General features: G+C 37.0%; 1 protein-coding gene across 4 annotated transcripts in view; it reads right to left on the bottom strand.

The window, feature by feature from the left end:
• The window catches only part of BCKDHB (branched chain keto acid dehydrogenase E1 subunit beta), a 132717-nt gene that overhangs the window by 64125 nt on the left and 41920 nt on the right, over nt 1–26672 (bottom strand). For all 4 annotated transcript variants that reach the window (XM_049818053.1, XM_049818056.1, XM_049818055.1 and 1 more), the window contains exon 8: nt 23683–23793. In XM_049818053.1, coding sequence (XP_049674010.1) covers nt 23683–23793 — 111 coding nt within the window. The remainder of the gene's footprint in view (nt 1–23682; nt 23794–26672) is intronic.

The raw sequence follows: 26672 nt of genomic DNA, 5'->3' as shown, positions 1-26672 counted from the left end.
TCAAGGTAAATGGCATCCATTGCTTACCCCTTGTCCACAGATCCAGACACTTTTATCACAGAAGACAATCACATCGGTCAAGCGTGGGTTAGCCTTAGCAAGGCCATGCCTACTTCTCCTGATCTTCTCCTTAATATGTTCAGAAATTACAGGAAACTTTCAGTGTGGCTGAAGAACACTAATTTTAGCAATTAGAAACCGGATCAAAGCACTTACTGATAATTCCTTTATGAAATATACAACATTTTCCTAAGTTTGATCACAAAAAGGCAACCGAGTGCTCACTGAAGCAGGAGATGTGCATCTGTCGGCAGTCTGAGTGTTGTCAGTGAGAAGACCCACAGTAGAGAGCACCCTGGCAATCTCAATACACATTTGAAGTAGTATTCTAAATCATTATTTAGAAAACATTATTGCAGTTTGCTTTTCAGGCAACTCGGTCACATCTGGATGATGGCATAGAGCGCACCCTCAGCAAAATTGCACTTGACACAAAACTAGGAGTGGCTGATATGCCACATGGTTCTGCTGCCATGTGGAGGGATCTGGCCAGGCTGGAGAAATAGGCTGATAGGAACCTCACGAAGTTCAAAAAGGGACATGCCAAGTCCTGCCCCTGGGGAGGAACAACCCCGGGCACCAGTATATGCTGGGGGCTGCACAGCTGGAAAGCAGCTTGGCAGCAAAGGGACACGAGCATCCTGGTGGACACTACGTTGACACTACGTTGACCACGAGGCAGAAACATGCCCCTGCAGCAAAGAAGGCTAATGGTATCCTGGGTTGCATCAGGAGGAGTATTGCCAGCCAGTCAAGGGAGGTGATCCTTCCCTTCAGCGTTGGTGAGGCCACACCTGGAATGCTGTGTCCTGCTCTGGGCTCATCAGTGCAAGAGACATGGACATACTGGAGAGAGACCCACGAAGGGCCACAGTGATAATTAAGGGATCTCATCAATGTATATACATACCCAAAGGGAGGGCGCAAACAAGACAGAGCCAGGCTCTTTTCGGTGGTGCCCAGGGACAGGACTGCATAGTTGATGCTATTATGCTGATGTTGCATAACACGCTGGCTAAACTTCACCACTTTGAAATCCACATCAGGAGGGATCTTTTCCCCAGTTTAAAATGTATGCATGGCAGGAACAGTTCATAAAGAACTAATGTGACCACAGCTGGGATGCACATATGAAACATCTTGCAGAGAAATGTTAGCACAACCATAAAACTTACTGCCTCGACACATCAGGATTTTATTATTCCAATATGTATCATTTTACACTATAAATGCCAAAAATAATTCTGAAAGACTAACGTGGCTTCTTTCTGCATAGCACTGAAAACAATGCTGGAGTGTGAAGACAATGGTGCAGGGATAATGAGAAATTAAAACAGGCACAGGAGTAATGCAAAGTAACCTGGAAAGTTTAAAAAATTACAGTCAAAACCAAAAACGTTGGCTACAGGGCTAGGCAGAACATCCTAGGAAGCAATGAAGAGAGTGGATAATAAAACAGTTATGGCCTTTACATCCTACACAACATTGTCAGGGTATGGCTGAGATGTTCAATTGAGAGATTTATAAGCTTCCTGCAAAGCCAAGAATGAAAGACAGATTCCCAATGTGTTAGGCACCATAAAAATACAGAGTAGCAGACTACTCCTCTCCAAAACAACTTTCAATTTAAATAGCTGAGCCTGTGAAAAGAGAAGAGATATGACACACAGCAGAGTGCATGTCAGCACAGTTTGGGCTGCTTGATTTATTTTTTAATAGATGAGCGCTAAATGAAATTAAAAGGACTGATACTCTATCAACCAGTGACTAACTTTCTAATGTCTTTCAGTAAATTTACTCTTGTAAAACAACACTGCTACAAACACTCTTTAATACTTCCATAACACTATACTACATAGTCTAAAGCAGATAATTGCTAAGAAAACAGTAGCTGCTGATAATGGTCATAGGAAGTGAAGACAATGGAGAAAAGTTATGTTTTACGCAGATGGATACTCCTGCTTAACCTAAAAAGATTTAGAAATATACTAACAAACAGCAGTAAGAGACAGGCAAAGAAAAATTACTTCTGGAATTCCACAGCATGACCTCTTGATATCCTTAAGATAAATTGCTACATATACACTGGAATCAATTATTTAGGAAGAAAACTGATTAAGAAGTCAAAAGCATATTTGAAAATATAACCCACCTGGCTCATTCTTATCACTTCATATACAGAATATTGATTTTACCGCACTTGTATCGTCCACTTCTTCCCATCTTGTTTGGGTTTTTTTGATACTGGAAGCTCTCCTTAACAGTGACAATCAATACTTCTAATATACATTTAGTGCAAGGAGTCCCTGTTTACTTCTGAGGACCCTGCATACTACCTGGATAACACTACTGAAATAAATATCATGAATATAAAAAAAGCTTCTTTTGACCAAATGTCTCTAAATTTCCCAGTCATTGTCTTCTAGTAATAACTACTAACAGCATCCTTAAATAGTCATTTTAAGTATAAAGGCAACTGAACTAATGGAAAATATTCATTAATCCACTAGACTGGGAACTCATAATCCCTCAATACTTTGAGCTATATTTGCCTACTTAACTACAATTAAATACACTTATTCAAACAATCTTTCTGAGCATGTAGCCTCAAACATAAAACTAATAGTAAAGGTTTCAGAAAACAAGAACTTCAGCGGCAGCCTCCACACTTCACACTTCTTTGACCAATCGTTAACAACACACCATGGACAAATTTGTCCTTCCCTCCCCCACTACACTACTTTTTAATTGCCTGTTTATGGAAGCAAAATCAAAGAGTCTTGGCAAATACAGCAAATACAGACAGATAATGGTGTACCAGAGAGATCCTTTGAACTATCTGAATCACCGTCTTTCGTCTTTACAATTACATTACAGCTGTAATGGAAACCATAACGAATATACGGCGAGTTACACACACCTCCCAATATAAAGGCTATCAGTTAGTAAGAAGGTGCAGCACGTGACTGAAAGCTAGTAGGTAGAACAGCGAGACAGATGCAAGATAGCCTGCAATTGTCATTTACTACCTGAACACCCTGTTTTCCAAATAGATTAAAGTGAAACTGACAGGTCTTAAAGCTGTAGATGAAGAGAAAGACTGTCAGAAGAAGAATGTAAGAACTTGAAGGCAGGACAGAAGAAAAACATGAACTCTGGAACCAAGAAGTACAGAAACGTAGATGAAAAAAAGAACAGCAAGAAAAAAGAAAGGGCCAAGGCAAGAGAGATGCCAAGTCGCAGAAAGGAAAGACCTGGATTCTGGAAGGTACGGGGAAAGGAATTGAGGAAAAGTTGGCAATACCAGTTGTGGCAGACTACTTATCCAGTTTTTATTCCCGTTCATACTGGAGTTCTAGCATGACCAGGACAGCTGCGAGGCTTTGTTCAGGTCATGACAGTCCTCTATTAGCTGGATTGATGCAATTTGCTCTTCATCCCCATACAGTGGCTTCAAATACCAGCTTCACCTAAGATTCATTGGCCTTAGCATCTGAATTACTAACATCGATCACATGGGAAAGCATGAGGGAAATACCCGAGCAAAAAAAATCTGAGCAAAATAATCACTAAATAATCTAAGAAAAATATGAAGTAGACCAAGATGGTCTAGTAGATGTCTGAAATTGAGGCCTGTGCCATCTCTGACCCCTTTCAAAAATAAGCATTAGCAGGTATCTAATGGGTGTGATGACTATTTAAATGATAGATTGTTTACAGAATTTTGTGCCAGAAACCTTGCAAACCTATGGTACCCTTTGTTTAGTTCTTCCAAATACATTTTTTCTGTATTAGTTCCCATTTAAATTAGTTTTTCTAAAGCAACAACCAATTCCTTTTCTCTTTTTGTTCTTTCAGTGCTATATTTTGTCCTATTCTCCTTTCTATTTTTTGTGCCCTCCTTCATTAAAGCCATCTAAGCAATCCTCACCTCATTTCTTCTTTGATCTCCGTTCTTTTCTATCAGTTACACTCTCTGTATCTGACCTACTTCAACCTAAGGAGGAATGAATAGTCATTTTGGGGGTCTATATTCATTTTCAGCCTGTTAGCCAAGGAAATGAGGGTTCTGTGACCTAATCTTATTTTTCTGTCCATTTGCCAGTCTCCTGATAGCCACTTCGCAGCCAAATGCAAGTCTTAAAGATATGAAGTTCCAGCAAGCCTGGTAAAAATCAGTCTCTCTGAGTGAAAGAGATTAGCACTCTTACTAACTTAGTACCCCAATAAAACACAAACTGCACTTAACACTATCTTTCCCACAGCTTTTTCATCAACCAGTAAGCACCAATAAACTATCTTAATTGCTAGTTTTTGTCCAGTCAGCCATTTAGAAAGGAGCTGAGCCACCTAATATACCTAAATGGGAAATATGGAATGGTAGAAGTTAGGAAATATGGAACATAAATCCATAGAAAACCAGGCTTCATTACTCATGCAGCAATTATTTTTCATTTTTTATCATAAAGTTGTTATCCAAAGTAAAAAAAAGAAAAATCATTTCTATGCCTTCACAGCATTGCATGGAAGGAGAAAAGACTGTAAGGGCAAATCAAAAATCCATGGAACCCATATCTGAGAGTTCTCCGATTATTTTTTTTTTTTCAAACTTCCATTTCGTGAAACATTTCTACTGCATTCTTGGGATTTTTAAATCATTACCAGAGAATTATCACTCAGTAATTTGCCTGCGACTTTTTAATTTAGATTTCCATTAAAATACCATGAAATGTGAAACAACAGTTACTTTCTATTTAAGTAACAACTTTGTCACTTCTACTACAATAGCCTTAGTTTGATGTTTTTGATGCATCTTTGCCACGGTTTAGCCCAGCCAGCAACTAAGCATCATGCAGCCGCTCGCTCACTTCCCCCCCACCCAGTGGGATGGGGGAGAGAATCAGGAAAAAGTAAAACTCATGGCTTGAGATAGGAACAGTTTAAGAGGACAGAAAGGAAAAAAAAAACATAACAATGATAATAGTAATAATAAAATCACAATAATAATAATAATAAAAGGGCTGGAATATACAAAACAAGTGATGCACAATGCAATTGCTCATCACTCGCTGACCGATGCCCAGTTAGTTCCCGAGCAGTGATCCACCCCCCGCAGGCCAACTCCCCCCAGTTTATATACTGGGCATGATGTCACATGGTATGGAATACCCCTTTGGTCAGTTTTGGCCAGCTGCCCTGGCTGTGTCCCCTCCCAGTCTTCTTGCTGGAGAAAAATCCTTGACTTAGTCTACCACTCGGCAACAACTGAAAACATCAGTGTGTTACCAACATTCTTCTGATACTGAACCCAAAACACAGCACTGTACCAGCTACCAGAACGAAAATTAACTCTAGCCCAGCCAAAACCAGGACAGTCTCAAATCCGAATTACTGGACTGAGTAACTTCTTATTCCTCAGAAGAGTGACTACAATGTTAGTGCTTGGGGAAGAGGTAAGACATTACCTCAATATCAACTAATTAAGATTACATCATACAGCTTCAGACTTTGCCACAGACAATTGGTCCAGAAAATAGGAAAAAAGTTCAAAACTACATTGACAGAGTCATCACATAAACAGAGGCTAAGATTCAGCAGCCTTTCCTTTATAGATAATAGAGTTTTATAATCTATTACTCTATTTTCTGGCAAATGCCACTATTAAAATCATACAGCATGTTCCATCAACATCTGTCTTGCATATCCAAGGTAAAACTAATAAAAAGATTAGATTACACTAAAATAAAAGTTCTCCCAATGCTTAAAGACATTAAAAAGGTTAATCATGTGCCTTTTAGTTCTACTTGTACTCCAAATTCATTCTCCATTTCCATTAAGTTTAATGGTCTTTGTGCACAAGTGACATGCTACTTAGAGCTACAGTAAGCCAATGACATTTGATGGGTTAGCACAGGACAATAAAGCAGTAACATACAAAGCGACCTAGAAACTGTCATGAAATAGATGCATTTTTCATTGACGTCAATGGAAGTCTCTTCAATGACAGACACCAAATCAAGCCTCATATTTGAGACAGTCATTTCTTGACACACAATAGAACTACATTTAATTGCTACATTCAATCTTTCAACACAAGTGTTAACCCAAGAATCACTACTCATAGTGATTTTAAGATGTACTCAGAAGAAAATCTACCTATAGACCAAAAAATATAATTTACTTTTAAATAGCCTCTCCTGATGAGCTGAAAAAGCATGGTAGTAACCTGGGAAAAACCAGCCTGCTCCATTAGTTTATAAAAATTGATATGGTACTGATCTCCATAGCATCAAAATGAGTTAGCAGCATGAACAAATTATGAGCATTAAGAGTTTATAAATATTCCCTATTTATCAAGTGTATACTCCTCAAAGAACCAACTCCTTTGTTTCTTGTATCTAAATGCAACATGATACACAGACATTAGCATTTTTCATTTAGATCAACAGCTTAAAAGAAGTGTTAAACCCTTTACATGCTTATCAACTAGAAGACAGCAGTCATTTTTGTAAATGACAGAATAAATAATCAAAGCCTGCAAACCACTCACTTCAGAGTTCTGAATATTGCTGAACAATAAAGTCTCTGTTCCCTCCTTTCTGCCTGTTATACATTATTAACATACCTAAGACAGTGTTTACTCTAAACACTTTGAAGTGTGACACTCTAGTTTTCACATGATGATTTTTCTCCCAAATCACTATGGCACTTTTTATGTTCAATGGTAGATATGATGCAGACAGAAAACCATGAAGTTGGCTTAAGAACCATACAAGGCGCAAATGAGCCCTTCGTGTCTGAAGCTTTGATTTCCTAATGTAATGCTGTAGAATAACACTCACTCCAAGTCAGAAATTAATTCTACATCACTGTAATCACTGAAATGCCTGTTGAGAACTCCTGATTTACACCCTCCGTACATGTAAGGACCAGCAAGAAAAGATATTAAATACTGACCCCTAGAAATACGAAGGAACTTTGTACATGTCAGAGCATGTCAATGAAAAAGGCATAACCAAACTTGTCAACTTGTCAACTGAGCAAAACTATACTGACCAGAATGTCAATTCATTCTTGGAGGGCAGTAATTAGCGGAGATGTAGATCTGTTACGGATCGTTATAAAACTTGGTTTGGTAGTAGAAAGGCCAAAAGGAAGACCAAATACCTAGCATTATAGGTGGTAAACAAAATGTGGTTGTTTACTAGTTCTTTCCCATTTTCCTACTCTGAGCAATATTTTCGTTGTCTTACAGAGAAATAAGAAAACCACTGTAGACGCCCTTTCACAGAAGCACATCAACTTACTGCTCAATAACAAAATCTTTGTTCTCTCATATTCTTCGGAGCTCTGTTTTTCCAGAAAGCCTTTCATGAGCAAGTATATTAGAGTTTCTAGATTTCTCCGGTAAAATTTTCCAGAATAAAATGTAATCATTTTAGAGAGAGACTGTTGCTTAGCCTTTGTTGTCATTTATTTTCCTCAAAGGGGAATTGGTAAAGCAGATTAATTAAACAGCTAGCATGCAGAATTCAGAAAAGTAGAAAAAGGGACTAAGTGGTTGTACTGTAGTGCCTTGAAGAAAATTAAACAAACAAACAAAAAAATCTAAATTTTTTAAAGGTACTGGAAGCTCAAAGCTATGAACTTGTATTTACATTAGACAACACAGGAAAAAAGGACAGATTAATACATATTTTATATATGTTAAGACCATGACACAAGGAAACTAAGTAATTTGCCAAATATCCTAGGAAGCCTGTGGCAGAAAGGACTCGTAACTAAGGCACTTGACTAATGCAAATCACAATCTCTTCCTCTATATACTCCTGCATTTCTAATGATGTTTACTTATAAGAGCACTGAGCCTCTCAATTATATAATTTTAGATTGTTCAAAATCTTTTATTTACTTAAAGATCAGCATTCCTGTATTACCACTAAATATTTTATTTCTTCCTAAGTTTGCAGATGTATGCAAGATTCACAATATTTTAAGAACGCATATGGCGAAAGCTTAAGACTGCACCACAACAGCAGTTTCCTCCGTACTTTGCTGAATCATCAGCTTGCTCAATCATGTTGGTTCTGATACTAATTTAGGTGATAATGAAATAAAGATGAAATTAATTAAGGATACAGGAGGGAGGGGGAATATGGGTCATGACTGCTACTTTACAGTGACCTTTAGTTTGATCTTTTCCCAATGCTGAAAAAAAAATTGGTATCTTCTTATAGTGTATTATAGGTCAGAAAACTACTTAACACTACGATGCTTTAAGTAAAACAAGTTATAATCTTATTAAATATTTGACAACTACTGAAGTCATAGAAAAAATAATACAGCTAAATTTATCTTTTGTAATAAGTAAATTCAAATGTGATACGAAGTAATTTCTGAAATAAGAAAGCTCCATATATTAGCTTTTCAATTACTCCAAGTAATTGCCCCAAGAAAGTCTCTACATATTGCAACATCTCATTTGTGCAAGCAAATGTAATTGGGTAAAACAACCAAGATCTTTAAGGTTTAACTTCAAAACAGCTGTATCAATCATGATGATACTTTTTAAATCCAGATGCATACATACCCAGTAACATATGCATTAACTACTTTATACACGTTTTGATTGTCCAGTAGAAGGGACAATTTACATGTGACTAGGTAGACAAATTACTTTGATAAGATTTATTTTCTTTCATGGGAAAATAAAACTATATTAACACAAACTGCTGACAATATTTTTAAGATCTAAAAACCATTTTCCTCTAGTCAATCCATTATTTAAAACATCATTAAGCTCTAAGCCAAAAAAAATGATAGCATAAAAATTTCTCTAATGTCAACAAAACACTGTAGCTGGTAATTAGAAATTAATTGTTTCCATAGGCTTTTTAAAGTGCAACATTTGTTGCCATCTTATTGCAAATAGTTCAACGCTAACAAATGGAAAACTGTCACATTGCTGTGCTTAATTATCCAAATCTTTTTCTCTCAACTCTAATTCCATTTTCCCTGTAGGGAACAGCAGATAGAAAAGAATCACACCTTCTAAATTTATTCAAGAAATTGACTTTTCTAAGAGAAATCTTTCAAAACTTTGAAAAAAATTAATAATTCAACTTCTGCTTTTAGTGCTAAAATAATGAAACAGTTTACTGACAATGACAAATAGATGCCACTTACACTTTAAATTCAAAATAGAATCCCCTTTTGCAGTAAAGTCATTTAAGCCCTTTTTCCTCAACAAATCTGTAATCTTCCAAACAGAGCACTATTGTGAACTTTACAGTCTAGGTAACATGGCAGTAAATGCATCACAAATGCTAGAGGTGATTAGTACTTAGTGGTAATGTTTGACCACATGCCAAAAGAGGGGTTTCACAGTTTTGTCATTTGCAGACCAAGTAACTTAATAAAACTGGCAATATATTTTTTTTTAGCTGGATGCAGAAATGTTAATACACACTTACAGCACGAGCATTATACTGTAACCAAGTGGTTATAAATTACCACTTAACAGTTTTTCTCAGCTGGAAATTTTGATTAGCATTCTCTGTAAACAATAACAAGTCTTAAGCTACAAGACAAACCAAAGTACAGTTCCAACTTTCAGCACACTGAACTGCTGATCTAAGTAATGTGACTATAGTTTAAACAAAATATTGCTTAGACAAGTGGATAAATACCTCACATACGGTTCAACTGGAACAAAGAATGAATTGCATGATCTTAAAATGATATCATTGTAAGTATTTATAATACTGGCAGCCTCTTCTCTTCATGAAATTAAAGCCAAATAAACAATTCCCCTCGCATCACCTGATTTTAAAAAAAAGCGAGAAAGATTATTCTCATGCATAACATAGTTATTTTATATTGCTTCAGATTAAGATGTTCCAGTACTTTACTAATTCAATTTCTGGCTGCTTTTTCTCTAATATGTTATCTTTCATTTTCTATCATCTTCAAAGAGAAGAGAAAATGGCCCAAACTAATTATTCCTAACAACTTCTTTGTTACAATTAAATTTCATAAACAAAAAATCTTACTTTTTTTTTTTAATTACTTAAACTCATAAAACCACCACATAACACTAGCTCCTCTAGTTCACAAGCGACAATCTTGATTAGCAGCAAAAGTACCTGCAGGGTAATCACACTGGTAGAAAAGTAGAGGAGGAAGAACAGCCTCAGTGAGAGAATAGAGGAAACATATTTTGTACTAACATTTACTAAAAGCAAACAGCACCTGATTACCCTGCATGCTTAGCACTGTACTGAGATTCCTTATGTGTAAGTAAAATCACGACACCTCCAGAACTATACAGCTGGAGAGTTCTTAGTCAAGTCGTGGGCAGAAGAAGGGGACACGAAACAAAAATGTGACGACATTCCAGCACTGCCAATTGAATCTCCTGGTTTTCCCTCACGCCACTGGTCGATCCTGCTTATTTTACCACTATGGCCACACGACTTCTCAAAGTATCGCTGTCATATGCCATAGCTCAGAACATTTCCCTTCACTGGCTCCCTGTCCAGCATTTATGGCTTTAACTAGATTGTACTTCAAGTACAGGGTATCGAATTTAATATAACACATCCCTGAAAATGGATACCTGAAAGAAGAAAGCAGCAAGAGCAGCAGCAAATGGTGCAACAGTAATTCCTCCTGCTCTTTGTGTTTGGAAGAGACAAAAACAACCACTGGAATCAAAGACTATCATTATTACTTTTTTCTTTTTTTTCCAGTGCCTAGGAGAAGAATCAAGAACAACAGCAAAGCTTTCCTCTTTTTCAGCACAGAAAACAGAATACAATCATGTGCCAATACTGAACAGGTACACAGATCTCCAGATATATTAAAGGGATGATATTAAAGGTAAATTAGTGGAGCATTTTCCAAATGATGAAGCCCCATGGGTGCCACAGGATCACTAATCAACTGCTCTATCCATTTTCTTCAATGTAAAGCAACTGCAACTTGAAACTTATCCCAGAATATTTTAAAACATCACATAGAAAAAGATACCAGTTATTTTTTTTAAAAAAAGTAGTGTTTAACGCAAGAATAAAATACTACCTTATGACTTTCCCACCTTAAGTTACAATTAACAATAAAGCAAATTATACAAAATCTTGTTGTTTCCAACAACATCACGGAAACTAATGGTCCCTTTCAGATACAGCTTCTCTGTAACCTGCCCAGGAAACTGGAACTTAAATACTGTAGTGATCATAAAATTTCTGAAGGAATACGAATAGTGGTCCTAAGACATTCTGTACTCTCAGTCATTGTAGAGAACTATTAAAACACTGAGTTTAACCTGAATGTAAAAGCCATAACAGGTGAGTACAGGTGTTACACAGCAATGACACCTATCAAAGCCACACTCTCACATAGGTAAAGTTGAGGTGGGCTTAGTGAAAATCACTAGGTAAAACATTCAAAGTGAAAAGGGGAGCAAGGTGACTGCTATGCTGTTAAATGTGCTGCTAGTTTATAAAAATGCTAGTGCAATGGTTCTCTTGCTGTAGCTACTGAAAAGTCTGTTAAACCATTTAAATAATACAAGCCTATATATCTTATACATTTGTCTACAGACGGAGGTCTGCATAAAATGAAGTAGTAGTGCAATCTTCAACTGTAATTTTATTACCTGAGGAAATGTAGCACAAGCCTGTAACATGCGTTCTTCTTTGTTTTGGAACTATTTTTAACATATCCCTAAATTTTCCTTCCACAAGAGTTTTTCCTCCAGGTGTTAGATGGCATCTGCTTCTTTCTCCTCCATCCCTAATTTTACTTTTTACACAGCTTTGCTTCAATACACTCCCAACCTTGCTTTAGCTTCACTTTTTTCAGCTTGGGTACAAATGTCCTAAGTAAATGCAGAGGACTATACAGGTATGTTATTATAATTGCAGGTTCCAACAATGCCCGTCATAATTCATGCATCATTATACCCCACCAAAAAATAATATAATGTAGTCAAAGGCTTCCCAACCATGAAGATAACAATTCTCCACCTAGTAAGTTGAACATGTACAAGTGATATCCATAATCTATGAGCATCCATTAACACAGTTAAGCAAACCAATTCAGTCTTGCTGTTCTGACACAACTCACTATGATCGATACAGGCAAGATAACCAACAGCTCATCTAGCAGATTACACCATGCTTTGAGATATGGATGTGTAATTTTAGCAAATGTAAGCCCCCATGCAAAAGAGCGAACAAAAAAAAACCAGCTTTAAATGGACATCTAGTATAGAAAGCCTGAGCAATTAAAGTCTGGCAAATTTATACAGAACTAAATTTTTCATAGGTCTTGTAGACAGTTTTAAGTACAGCCAGAGCTATTACATTCCATTTTAATTAAAAAAAAAAATAAAATAAAAATCTATATGCAATTGAGCTGGGAGCAAAATTTCAAGCAGAACAGACTAAGATCAAAGGGTAAGACCCATCCCTTGAAATTCTGTCCTGTATTATCTGCAAAAGGATATACTGCGCAACAGGCAGCTTCTTGGTTCTGTAGGGGTAGTTCTATATAACAATTGAAATGAAATCAAAGACAAGAGGGAAAAAAATTGCTAAAATACTCTGCTGGAATGTAGTACCATAGACAAATGTATAATTCATTTTTCTTACTTTTATTATTTGCTTTTATGGTAGAAAAAAAGTCTTCAGAAAGTTCTGAAATACACACATCAGTTTAAGATTCTCAGTGCACATCAAATGAAACAATTTCTGAATACTTGTAGTAAGTGTTTTAAATATCAAAAGCATATTTTCCAAATGTAAAGAGCTATAAAAAAAGTTAGTCTTTTTTTTTTTTGGGGGGGGGAGGGAGAGTATTTCCAGACCTGGTTTTTCCATGTGTTAATCCACTATATAGTCATGCAATAATTAAAGTCCATACACCTCATTCTAGGACATTTTTTATGACATGACAGTAATTTTTTTTTGTTTTCCTACATCCACATGCAAAAGTAAAGCATCCTGACACAGTAAAGGTCTTAGTGTGTGTCAGAACCTTCAAAAGGTACATAACAAGACAACACAGGATAATACACAAGGAAATGACTGTTTTCTATCGTAATGAGTCAATTACGTTACCAAACATTCAGGATTTCATGCATTAATTCAGCTCACCAGATTTGGAGGGGGAAATAGTTAAACAGGCTAAAGAATTACAAGAAACTTGGGGGATTTTAGTAGTACTCCATAGTAGCTTAATAGAAAAAGTTACTGTAGAATATCCTGAGTTTATTTAGCAGACACCCTTTGACTTTGGTGACCATTATTGTGTATCAGACTGGAATTGAAAGCAGTCCATAAGTACAGGCTCTTTATCACAAAACAAAGATAGGAGGGAAGGTAAATGGCTTGTCCAGTCACACATTAATAGCAGTGGAAAAGGTAACAGCATAATGAAAGTGAAGTCTAATAAATATATATGTATCAGGTCAGCATTTAGCCAGTCATCCTACCATGCACAGCTCCAAGAGCTTTGCTAAATACCTTAATGAAAAACAAAGATTTTATAGTACAAAAAAAAAAAAAAAGTAAAAAAATTAAAACAACATTTACATTTGGAAGTCTCTGCAGTCTACATAGTCGATGCAGTCTATGTTCATATTAAAAGCAGTTCAGATTGCCTTCACGGAAAGCTAATCAATACTCACTGTGAAAAGGAAAAATACTCACAATAAGCCAAATACAATGCATTATGCTATTAATAAATGCTTATGCTATTACACAATTCAGTAAAAAGCAGATTAAATCTTAACATAAAAAATTTCAACATTATCTTTAAAATTACAAAAGTATTTTGGGAATACTTGTAACAACCTCTACCCCAGGAGAATGTCATAATGCACAAATAGTAAGAATCTATAGCATCTGAATCCTAAAAAAATAGTTTAAAAAAGTAGCTGGCTCCATTAAGTGGTAATAGCAGGATAAATAGCTATAGATATTTAAAGAAAGACAATACTGTAAAGAAGTAATAATTATCTCTACGGAAGAATGATTCATATATGATTACCATCATGGAACATCATCCCAACTTCCATTAGAATTTATTACCACCAGTTGCAATGAAAAAAAAAAAAACCAACACCACATATTGGAGCTCTGAAATACCTTCTAACTATAGATTACACACCACACATTTATTTGCAAAAGTGCCTTTAAATTTGAAGCTTGTAATATGGAATGTGGGCAAAAGGGAAAAGGTTTTATGAGGAATTCACGGACCATATCATCAGTGCTACACTCAACGTTAACAGAAACTACACACAAATGCCTTTTCTCTACTTAATCAAGGTTTTCAATAATTGGACTCTTTCTCAAGTACCACTTACCAATACATACGTGAAAACCAGACACAGGAATTTAAAGACTGAGAACTATTTTTATATTGGGAGGGAGAAAGGAGAAAACAGAACTATATATACACAAATGCCTCAGCTTTGAGGTACTTGCTGAAACACCAGGATGCACAGGAAAAAACAACAAGGCTTCCATTCAAAGTTTTCTTGAAATATGGAAGAGCAAAAGATGTGGATAATTGGTTTCTAAAATGGTTCTATATAAACTCATAACTTTAAAATGACTGCCTGCAAGCATGGTTCCAGCGTTCTGCTTCTAGAAGCCAAGCAACAGTCCACAGCATGCTTTAGCAACCTGAAACTACAAGACCAAAAGACACAAGTTTCTTATGGAAACAGTGACAAAGTTAACTGTCATCTTGCAAGCAGTACAACTTTAATCACATTTTATAGGTACGAGATCCATTCAGTAAGAAATCCAAGGAGCAACACGTAAAATGGCAAAAAATCAAGAAGAGATAGCCAAGAAACATAAATCTGATCCCAGGATACCTGCACTACAATTGTACAGTTCGATGCCTGGTGAGTGCAGTTAATGCATAAAAAACCCACATCAGGCTTGCTGATCTTGATTTTCCTTTATTCACAGTCCAATTAGATGAAGTAAACTTAAAGGAATGGGAACAACAAGCTGGTAGACCAATAGGTCTGCTAGGACATGCTGCCTATTAAGTATAGAACACCGAAGTTCTACTACTGACAATTATTCAATCACTTCAATGAAAACAGCTGAGAAAAAATGCCACCTATGCATTAAGGAGAAAGCTCTACTACACACTGTAGAAATGGCTCCCATCGAATAGCCTCAATGGAAAACAGGCACGGAGTTTGCCCTCATCTGCTCCCCAGCGCTGGTCCCCACCTTGGCTGCTTTCTCTTTTGCTCAGATTTGCTCTTTGCAGTGAGAAGGCAGATGTTTTCAGCCTGCCGAGCATTTATGCTGACCTCCGTGGGGAGGTCTACAGAACCTTTCCTACAGAAGAGCAAAGCAACACCAAGTGCCCAGAAGAACATACACCCCTTCACTTGTCTGTATTATAGAGACCTAAAGAAGCAACTTCAGAATTAATTATCATTGGTAACATCAATCCAAAAAACTATGTTTCTGCAAAGACGCCACTATTTTTTTGCAAAATTCAGTTATTCAGGCTCACAGTAGCATGCAACCCCTTTATACTGCAGTTTAGTTTACAGTGCTTTTACTACTAAGTCATGAAGGAATTCTCAACATTTCTTTGCACTACAGTAGCAACAGTTCAGAGGAAGTTAGGATAACTAATTCGGTAATAAATGCAAATCTGCATCATTATGCATGGCAAATACTTGCCTTCTAAATAACACAAAAGCACAAAAATGTGCATTTGCTAATTTTCACTTGCAAAAGTGAAAATGGCAGATTGATACTAATTGATTTAAAGTTTAAATAACATGCTCAGCTCAATTCAGCATGAATAAAAATAATTTGCACAATCCCTTAAGAATACTTAATCCTGAGCTAGATTTCCCAATTCCAGTAACATATGCATTCCAATATAAAAAAACACTACAACCACAGAATTTTACCCTGAATGTGACCAGAGAAGCACTGGGACGTGTGCCATTGACTTTTTAATCAACACCACACAACCCAACAATTCATAGACAGAAAAATCCACACAGCCTAAGCTCTCCAAAGCTTACAAGAAAATCTGTTAAGGATAACGAAGGGAAAAAAAAAAGTTTTGTCTGAAAACTTAGTTTCTGAAACAGACAAAAAGTATAACCTACAAAACTGTTTAAAGTAACAAATTTTATAGGTATTTCATATACATCTCATGTTTCAGTTTCTTAAGCAGCACCCTTCATGATAGCTTAGCCTTCCAATAACAACACAGCTGATCAATCAATAGTAGGAAAGTGTTACCTGCCTGGATAGGAACTGACATCTTTGCAGTGGCTGCACTAAATGCAGACATCTGCATGCACATGCAACAGCTGGGGAGTCAGCAGAGCATGGTCAAGGCAGAGGTTTTGTTACGAGCAGTGTATGTTGAGAAGCACATTAATTTCATGTGTTCCTGTTTACAGTTGAAGGTATAATGGGGAGAAATCACTCCTGATCCCAGCTCCCTCATACATGGATGAAACACACAGACAAAGGATGCTGATGTTAGAATAAGCACAGGGAATGCATTCTCTCCCGCAAAAAAGTAATCCACTCTATGGACAGTTAACTCCTCTCGCTTTGAATCATAACCACCGTATCACTCATACTGCAGCCCTAGGGAACAAAGCAAGAGCTTTAGTCAGAAATCAGTGAAGACTGTCAAAGTAAACAAGTGTCTTACCAAATTTTTCACTGGCCCATGAAATGACATCGTGCTTTGAGAACGTACATATAGACAAGAGGCTCAGTAATCTAAAGACAGCATTCGCTGTTACATTTCCTAAGGAAGCAGGAAAGGCAGCACATACTCTTTAGACAAGCTTGTGTCACTTTTCCAACATGTAACACCACAACTTTTTATGCTGCTCTATTCAGCTACATATTGGGAGTCAAGGTTGAGTTGCTTTCAATCCTGTAGCTCAAAGAACTGCATGGTGTCTCATTCAGAAGCACTATACCGGAGCTCTATGCACATACAAGCTATACAATCTATTCCATTTTTCTTGCAAAAGTTGCATAAAATAACTGCATATAAACACCCAGATATCTCGCAGTACATCACACACTGCAACGTTATGCAGAGAGAGCAGAAAGCAACCTGACATGGGCACAAAAGCAGATCACAAAGACGGGGGTTAGGACACTCATTGCATCAGGTCTGCAGTAGATTCAGGCTTCTCAAGTAAGGCATGATGAAAGGCTTACTTAAGAACCTAAACACACAGTTCATACCTGCAGCTCTTTAGGATTCACTGTCTAAGCAACCACAACAAATTATACCCTTCAGAGACCAAAGTGTGCTTTGAGCACGCCGATAACTTGCTAACATTGAACTGACAGCAAAGTATCAAGGCCCTGGGGACAAAAGCTTATGAGTTACTCAGCTCTTCAGAGATGGTGATAAGGGCACACGTTCAAGAAGAGCAAGACCTGGATTCACTGCCTTGACAGCACATGGGTTCTCCAGTCCAACCTTCCATCTCCCTGGGGTGTGTGACCTTGTTATCAAAATATAGGATAAACTGGGAGATCAGCCTGCTCATATTTCATTGCTGTTATTACCCTAAAATCACACAGAATAAACTCCAGACAACAGTAAGAGAGAAAACAAACGGGAATGTGATCATTCCTGTAGGAAGGGCACTCTCCAAAAGGAAAAGGTCCTGGGTTCTCTTCTTAGTCTTCAGAATGCTGCATTTTATTAAAAGGCTCTACAGCACAAGAGGCACCAAATTCTGGCAGATTTAACTGGTGACACTTTCAATGTGATCTGAATCTTTTGAGAAGAACAGTCCAAGTTTAAGTGATCATGACATACAAGAGCACACTAGCTCAAACCCAAGCATATAACCAGAAAGTTAGTTATATATTAAAAACAGTCCTTGCCATCATCAAAAGAAAACAAAAAAGTTAAGGATTTTTTTAAAAAGTTTCTCTGGTACAAACACTTCATAAAATTCAGAAAAACAATCACTTCAGAAGGCAGTTTTCTAAGCACATGAAAACTCAAATATAAAGCTCAGAAGAGACATCACATTAAGCTTTCACAGCATTTAGCCTATCAAGCAGTACATGCACAGAAGCCACAATTTCAAGAGTTTGAAATATGTTCGAAATGACAAATTCTGACTGAATATAGACAACTAAGGAATACAAATAATAAAATACAGGTCTAAACTAACTTAAGTGACTTGAAATATTTCCTGTATGTCTTTTTAAGCTGTCAGCCTATAAAAATCAATGCTATCTCTTTATCCAGAGCAGGAATGCTATTTTTTTTAAGAATGCTAGAGAATCTTGAAACAGGCTAGATCAATTTTCAGGGGCAAGGGACTGTATCTATTGCCTTTAAGTAGGGAAGGACATCTTTCTTTCACAAGAAGCCTTCCCAAGTTAAATAACAATGGAGCCTTAAGCAAATATATATATTTATATAAATATACACACACAGAGATTCTTTGCTTTTATTCTAGCAAACAGATGTCAGAATTTTTTTTATTTTTAACAGACCAACTTCTTATGTCCTTTCTGTCAGGAATAGGTGGCATCTCTCAGCTATACAATGAGGGTGCAATTTATCTCACCTGACATTACATTACACTCAATCAGGGTTCCCTCAACTTTAAAAAAAACCACACACACACAAAACCAAAAACTCTTAAACCAAGAGATTTGCAGAGGCCAATTATCTCATCCCAAAACAGGCTGCTGAAACAGCTGGGATGAATGACCCTCAGGAGATATCCTTTCTCTAGAATAGCTCTATGAGCTACTGTAACTAGCTCAAATTTCAATACTCATTCTTACACATTTGAAGATTGACAAAAGAAAAAAAATCTAGCCCCTGTTTGCATGTTTACCCATCCCAGAAATCGTACTGAAGAAAAGGTTTCAATTACTGCTGGGATCCACTCAAATCCCATGGCAGTCTGCTCCAGGCAGGTGCACCCTCGTCTCCTTCTCAGGCAGATGACAAATGCTAACCTATTTCAAAACTGAACATAATCTCAAAATCTTACAAATGCAAAGAAAATATCAGTAAAATTAGGCAGCAATTTTAATTTATGTTCACTATATTTATGTGTATTTATGTTTCACTCAAGAGCTATATATTCATAAACATGCTCAAAGGAGCAATGCAAAGTCAAAGCAGCTGCTTAACTTGGCTGAAAAGAGGCCTCTGGTGGCAGTTGTGAAGTATAACTTCTCATAGTTTTATGAAATATGTATTTTTATGACATAATTTCCTATATAGAAACAGCTACAGAAAGCAGAGTAAGCGGTTAGGTTTGTAGTCAAAATTTTGACATATTACTGCTCATCTCCAAAGCACTACCCATTTCAGCCCATCCTTCTTCATGCCTACACCACAGTTGTCAAATTAGTCTTAAAGTTGCATATATTTCCAGTTAAGTAAAGCATCTCATTTTTAAATAGCTGCATTGAAACTTCAGTGTTAAAAGTTATTTTATTTCTAAAGATAGCAACAATTAAGTTAAGGCTATGATCTCTGCTCATTCCCCAATACCAACCATGAAGCTCCTTGATTTTATTTAAAAATTAGAGAGACTGATAAGGAAAATAGAAAAATATTTCTATATAAAAATACAGCATTTCTTGGAGAATCATAAGAATAAAATAAGCCTGCAGAGTAAAACATATTAGAGTGGCAAATACATACAACTTCTGTAAAATTCAATTCCTTTATTAAAGCTTCATGACATGACACTGACCCATATGGAACATAGGGAACCCAAACATTAGGCGCACAATTAGGAACAATCACACAGCCTACAAGAAGCTAGATAAGGCTCTCTGCCTTCTAGAAAGAGCCAGCAGACAGGAGAATCATAATAACGTGGGGAATCGTAACAGGTATGTTAAGGTTGGTATGAAAGACGTGAACAGAGATGTGCACGTGCAGGGACTGAAAGCAGCAGCAGGCCGAGGACAAAAATACCAGCCTTGCACTGATCACAATGGACGCCATTCCCAGCAGTAAAACAGAGGGTTGTGTTTTTACATCAAACCCCAAAGTCCTGCTCTCCAGCAAGATCACAGCACAGGCTCCCATCAGCAGAGGGCCATGCATCCCAGCGCCAGCAGAATGGCAATAAGGATGCAGCGTTATCACATGCACCATCCTTTTCCTTTGCGTCCAACAGGACAAGGAGATGACAGACATATTTCAAACACGTATGTGAGACAAGCAAAACCATGAAAACTTGGCCTGAGATTTATGGAAGGTGACATAAGTAATAGTCTGAGGCAAAGGGCAGCCTGTAACAGCTGAGGATTTGCTTATTGGTTAGGCTGGAGTAAAAGCAATCCCGTTATCATTTAAAAGCCCGCGAAGAGGACTTAAACAGACGAAGGGACAGCCGAGGACTTTCTCCGGCATGGCCAACTTTTCTACCGCTCTCTTGGTTGTGACACTGGCATCTCAGGAAGAGAATAACAAGTTCCACCACCAGAACTGACACTGTAAGCTGCTGTCATCTGCAACAGCTGCACCAAGCAGTTCCTCTTGGGATGAGGCTACAGCAAGCAGTTAGAACTACAGCTTCCATCCTTCTATTTATGTTGGCAATTACTTTAAAAGCTGTCCAGGATGCAAATTAAATTTAAAAGTTTCAGTGTTGCATAGAACCAAATACAAACACTAATTATTTTCAGCTGAGCAAAACAGACAAGATCTACAGAAGATAATTTAACATTTCTCCCATCAGACTGGCCAGCCTGCAGCCATACTAACATAAGAGCAACGCTAAAGATATTTAAGATTTGGTATTTATTATAATAAATAGCTGAACTGCCTAACCAATGTGCAGTATATTTGTCCTGAAATAACTCTCTTAATTCTTAATAGTAAACTCATTAACAGATTTAAAGCAACACGTCTATCTGTTCCATCCCTTTATTTATGGCACAGTTACTTTAAAGAATGTTCAGAATGGAACATAAACTGAATATCTTCACAGAGTATCTATTTTTAAAGTACACATTTGCAAAACATTGTACAAGTAAAGCTCTGCACTTCCTGTGCAGAGCTGCATTTTTTCCTGACAGTGTTTCGGTGCACATCCAATCCAATGAAACAGACTTAACTGCTCTTTCAAAGACATGCTTTGTTTTCATAGAATGACAGCTCAAATCTTTAAAGAAGAAAAACTTAGCGAAAAACATGGAATAATTTTACTTGTCCAGAAGGGATTATAAAGCATTTGTTACTGCCAAAGTTTCTCTTCATATTGATGACAACAACTGAACACATTTCGTTTTTTACAGATAGAAAGTACATCCAAGTAACATGAAATACACTGCAAACAAGCACTGAAAACACTTCAATTGAGAAGATCAAATTTATATGAAGCAACACATAGCTATGCGTGTCAGTACACAACACGTTACACATCCACAACCGGACGACAGGACACTGCCAACAGCAGGCACCCAACCTGGATCTTTCCTCCCATAACCTGCTCCATCCAGTCCCACTGGCAGACCCGCAGACAAACGTAACAGTGAAATTCATAATGTGGAGAAGTACAAGCTTTGCCATAGAGTGGCAGACCAATGGCTCATCTTTCCCTTCATCACGCTTATTCTGCTTATACTTCACCTGACCAAGTGCGAGCCCCTTACTGAGCGACTACAGAATGACAAAACGCTTGGCTACACAATTAAGATACTCCAAATGCAGAGAGAGTCAGATAAGGAGGTGTGCCTGATCTGGCCTACTTAAACATCTGTACAATCTGACTTAGCTGTAGATATGATACCATATTGCCTTAAATTAGAAACTGTAGGCAGAGAAGGTACTTGATGGAATCACACACCTTTATCAAGCCTGCGGCTCTTCTCATCCCTATGGTTATCTGAACTCAGTACACTACAGTTACTAGGCCTGAGTTAACTAAGCTGCAGACATCTCTCAAGTTTCAGAGTGATTTGATCAGCAGCATAAAATGAGGTAGCGTACAGAGATTGAAATAGGACCCATCGAGTTGTTAGCGATGGTCCTGCAGGACTGTGGATTTGCCGGATTAAGGAAACTCGCAGAACAAGCGGCAAGCATTCTGCTAAACCACACAATTTGTCCAAGCTTAAATCAAGGGAGCCATTACTGTAAAGTGAGAGGTAAACCTTTGGACGTGCTCTAATTGTTAATGCTGTAATTAAACCAAAGACAAAAGCACTTGCAGAACCTTTCAGAGCATTGCAGTCCAAAAGCACAGTCACCAGCATTTGTACAGCAATCAGGTGGAAGCTCTTCTCTCATGGTTCTCAAGTAGCTTAACAAAAACCGGTTTCAGGGAGGAGACTTCAGACTAATTTTCATGAGATAGTTACGGAAAAGACCTGTCTAAGAGTGCTCCCAAAGCACCAATAATAACATTTATTTTACAGAATCTACATTTATTCATGCATCTATCATGTTAAAAGTACCTCAAACAGCTAAGTCAAAAATAAAGGGGGGGGGGGGGGGGGGGATATTACAGGCACTGTAAATAATGCACACAAAAACTGGCTAATTCAGGACAACAGGAAAAAAAGTTAGACAATAATTGGGAGAGGGGAAATCAAGTTTTCCAGATAAAAAGTTTCGCTTCCATGATCTCCAGTTTGTTTGGGTTTTGTTGGGGTTTTTGTTGGGGTTTTTTTTGTTGGATTTTTTTTTTTTATTATTTTCTAAATGGCACTTTTAGAAAGCGTACCTTGGGATTCTTTCTTACATTTACAAAGACTTTTGGAAAATACTCCCCCTTCTGTTTCCTTTAAGGTCTTTCCTCCCAATAGCTCTTAGCTGCTGAAGAGAAAGCAGTACAGGGGTGGGGCACAGGGAAGGTAAGCAGACCATGGTATATGTAAGTACAATAACCACTTCCCATGGTTTCTCAGTATATGGACATTCTAATGGCAGTTTCAGCTGCCCAGTGCTTTAAAAGAAATTCTTTGCAAAATCAAAGACTCTCATAAAGCAGACAAGGACTTCACAGTACCCATGAATTTCAAACCAGATGGTCTCAGAATAGCAAATACTGCCTTTTCTCCCCAGCCCAAGAATTCATATACCTTAAATCAAAACATTTATTACTAGAAATATGGATAAACAAAACTAGGGCACATTACTGCAGACCTAAAACTAGATAAAGGTCTTGGTGTAAAACAGCAGGAAAAAGAGATTTCACCTGATCTTTTCAGATCCAAAGACAGCAAAGATGACAGAAAGAGCCAGAAATCATGGAAAAGCAGTTTTCAAACATAAATATGATTAAATCCTGCCCTCTGCTTCAATGCAAAGAACATGTATTCTAAGATTATTTTGAACCCTGGAATGTAATTCTTGTTCAATGCTAAAGCAAATGTTTGGTTTATGTGATGTGCGTTTACTCTTCCTATATATATATATATATGATACAGAACAAAAAATACAAAACAATATACACAATACAGAGAAAAAATGTAGGCCTTTAAAAAAAACCTTAAAGAACAGACATCATTATTTGCATTTAAATTGTTGTTCTTAGTGAGGGGTTTTGTGCTTTTAAATTAACATACATCATTTCCTTACCTTACAAACAGTCTCTGTATCCCAGGGTAAGATAGTCCTCAGATCAATAACTTCACAGGACACACCAAGCTTTTCTTGAGCCATTGCTGCCACCTCTTTGATCACATGTACCTGAAAAGGCAACATATTATGACCAAGTAAACATTTAGTTTCTCTTTAAGGTGATCTAAATTACCCTTACTGAATACAAGCAGTGATTTAACATATTACCTGCATGTTTAGCAGAAACCTTTTTATTCAGTAATATAATAAGCACTTATTAGTCAGTTCGTTCTTATTTACTACTTACATTATTCCTAGTATTTTAGCACCATTTCAAAAACTAACTTCAATGCAGAATCGCTGAAAACAAGACTACTGCTTTCTAGAAAAGTATCTTTCAGTGAACAGTATCAGGCCTCACTATTTTATATTTGTAGTCAGTTTGGGGTTTAGGATAAGGTTTTTTTTAGGACTGTAACTAAGCTAAGACCCAAATATATCAGAGTAATGTATTTTGATGTAGCAGTCACATAAAAACCTGCAAGAAGCATTATGTACATTCAAAAATAGTCCTAGTAACTGCACTTACTACAATTTACTGGAAGTGCAATAGATTACCAAGTGATCATCTCCAAAGCATTATCTTATGAACAGTTAAGAGAGAGTATCATGTAAAAAATTACCTGTAAACATCCAGTCCTGACCCGCACAATCAAAGCATATTGGCAATAATATGACAATATGACCATTCACTGGTCTTCCAACACAGTTTAATACCAACAGTACAAATGTTGCATTATCTGATTGTTATAATTAACATTTTACTAAAACAAAAATGTATTCCCCTCTTGCTAAAGAGGCTTGTACTAAATTAGAATACATTAGAATACTATCCACCAGTCAAGCAATATATTTAGCAGCACATGTAAGTGTGTCAAAGTAGATGCAAAACAATCCACATCTTTTGGCATCCTTTTGATAAGCTATGTTCTGATATGAACAGAAAAGAAAGCAATACTACATACATTCAAAGCTGTATCTTGACATTATGTTATACAACACTTAAGCAAAACAAATTGTAAGCCTTGGTTTCCCTAAAACAAACATTAGCAAGCAAATGCTCCAACCCAGAAAATAACTGTTATAACAACAACTCAGATGATCCTCCACAAGTATCTCAGCAAAAAGTATTTGCTCGTGAGATATGAAGGTAAAAAATAATTTCTTGATATGACATTGTCAATAAATTCTGATGTTTTCCTTATTGTTAGAACATTTCATAATACAGGTTTGGACGGAGGCAGATGACCTCCATTGAGCAACCCCTAAGCATAGGTAAGGGGTTGGAGGCCAAGGACCATCTCCAATAAGCAATTTAGATGAGGTCATCTTGGTATGGAAGGCAACAGAATTTAATATGGACACGGTCAGGCAGTTTCAGTTGCCTGATGGTCAGACAGAAGCACTGAATTCTCCATAGAGCAAACATTTATGCTGAAACAAGATGATTAAGGATTTAAACATGTATCTGCATAATGCAGATATGAATAGCAAAACAACAAAAGCCTATTTTAAAAGGTAAATCAATAGAAGTGTGGTAATAATAAAATGAAAATATAGATTGCAGTACTTTTGTTTAAACTTTCAATACATCTGTTGCTGTAATAAGGTTTGAGAATTTTCCACATGACACACAGGACGATGTTTTTGCCATTTCTCTGATGTATAAGTGAGAATGTTTACCTAGTTCACAGGGGATAAGGTTTAGTTAATGACCATAAAACACTGAGCACAACTGGAGAGGAACTAAAAGCCTTTACTGTCCCTCATTAGTACCACCCAAGAAAGCAAGCATCAGGCAACCCCACCAGAGCAGCAGCTGCCAAACAACTACCTGACATCCAAAATCATACGAGAAGTAACCCATGAGTACATGCAATCACACTGCCTATTGACAATAAACTGTGGATTGGTCGCACATTTAGCAATCAAGTTCCAAGTTTTTGTACGCAGCCTGCAAACACCCTCAGCACAAACTCACGGAACATATTTGATCTGCAGAAGCCTGAGACATCCAGAGCACGCTGCATTTAGTGTGTATGCGCTAAATATGTGTCCCCACGCTGTATTATACAGCCACACCCGCGATTTGGTCAGCTCCTAAATTTGGATTAGGGCTGCACATCTGTCCTATTACTTTTCACATCAAAAGAACCTCCTGTCTTAACACTTGGCCTACATTTTCCAAGCTCCAAAGCACATAGTTTTTTTTGAAGGATGTCACTCCAAGTCCTCTCTGCGCTACTGCCTACTGGATAAACTCAGGATATTATTAAGTCTCCACAGGCAGCTTTCAAACCATTACTTTATCAATTCGATTTTGGGGAATATGATGAACACTAAGATTTCATCCAAATGGAACAAAACTTTGCACTTTCAAAAGGGAACAGGCAGAACTATAGAAACTGTTTTCTACTGGAGAAACAAATACAAGTAAAAATATTGAAGGAGTCCATAATTTAACACCAGTGCAAAGTATCAGCAACTAGTAGGGATAAGCTAAATATAAAGGAGATCAAGTAGTCCGAGGACAAGGAAACTATCACAGAAAAGCACTGAAGATTACAAATTTCAAACAAAAAGAAAAAAAAAAACAACAACAACAACAACAAAAAACCACACCAAAAAAACCCACACTCCAAAAGGCACAAGCCCAAAGATCAATTCATTACTCTTGTGATTAAAGTTAATAACACTCCAGCCTCTAAAAAATTCTCAGATATAATTAGGCCAGGAAAATAGTTATCTTCTTAATCATAGGTTAAAGGCAATAAAAGGATTTTTCTGCTAATTCCAAACTAGACTTAAATTTCTTTTCTATAATTCTTGAAAACAAACATGTATTTTTTTTTTACCAGATTTTTCAATATTTGCACATCTTAATGGGGAGGGTGGGAAGGTAGGGGTGTTCCAATCATATTCTTGGACAGCTTTGAAATATAACTGTT

The sequence above is a fragment of the Accipiter gentilis genome, chromosome 15 (genome assembly GCF_929443795.1).
Source record: "Accipiter gentilis chromosome 15, bAccGen1.1, whole genome shotgun sequence".
In the NCBI taxonomy this organism is placed as follows: Eukaryota; Metazoa; Chordata; class Aves; order Accipitriformes; family Accipitridae; genus Astur; species Astur gentilis.
This window is presented reverse-complemented; position numbering and strand designations above follow the sequence as displayed.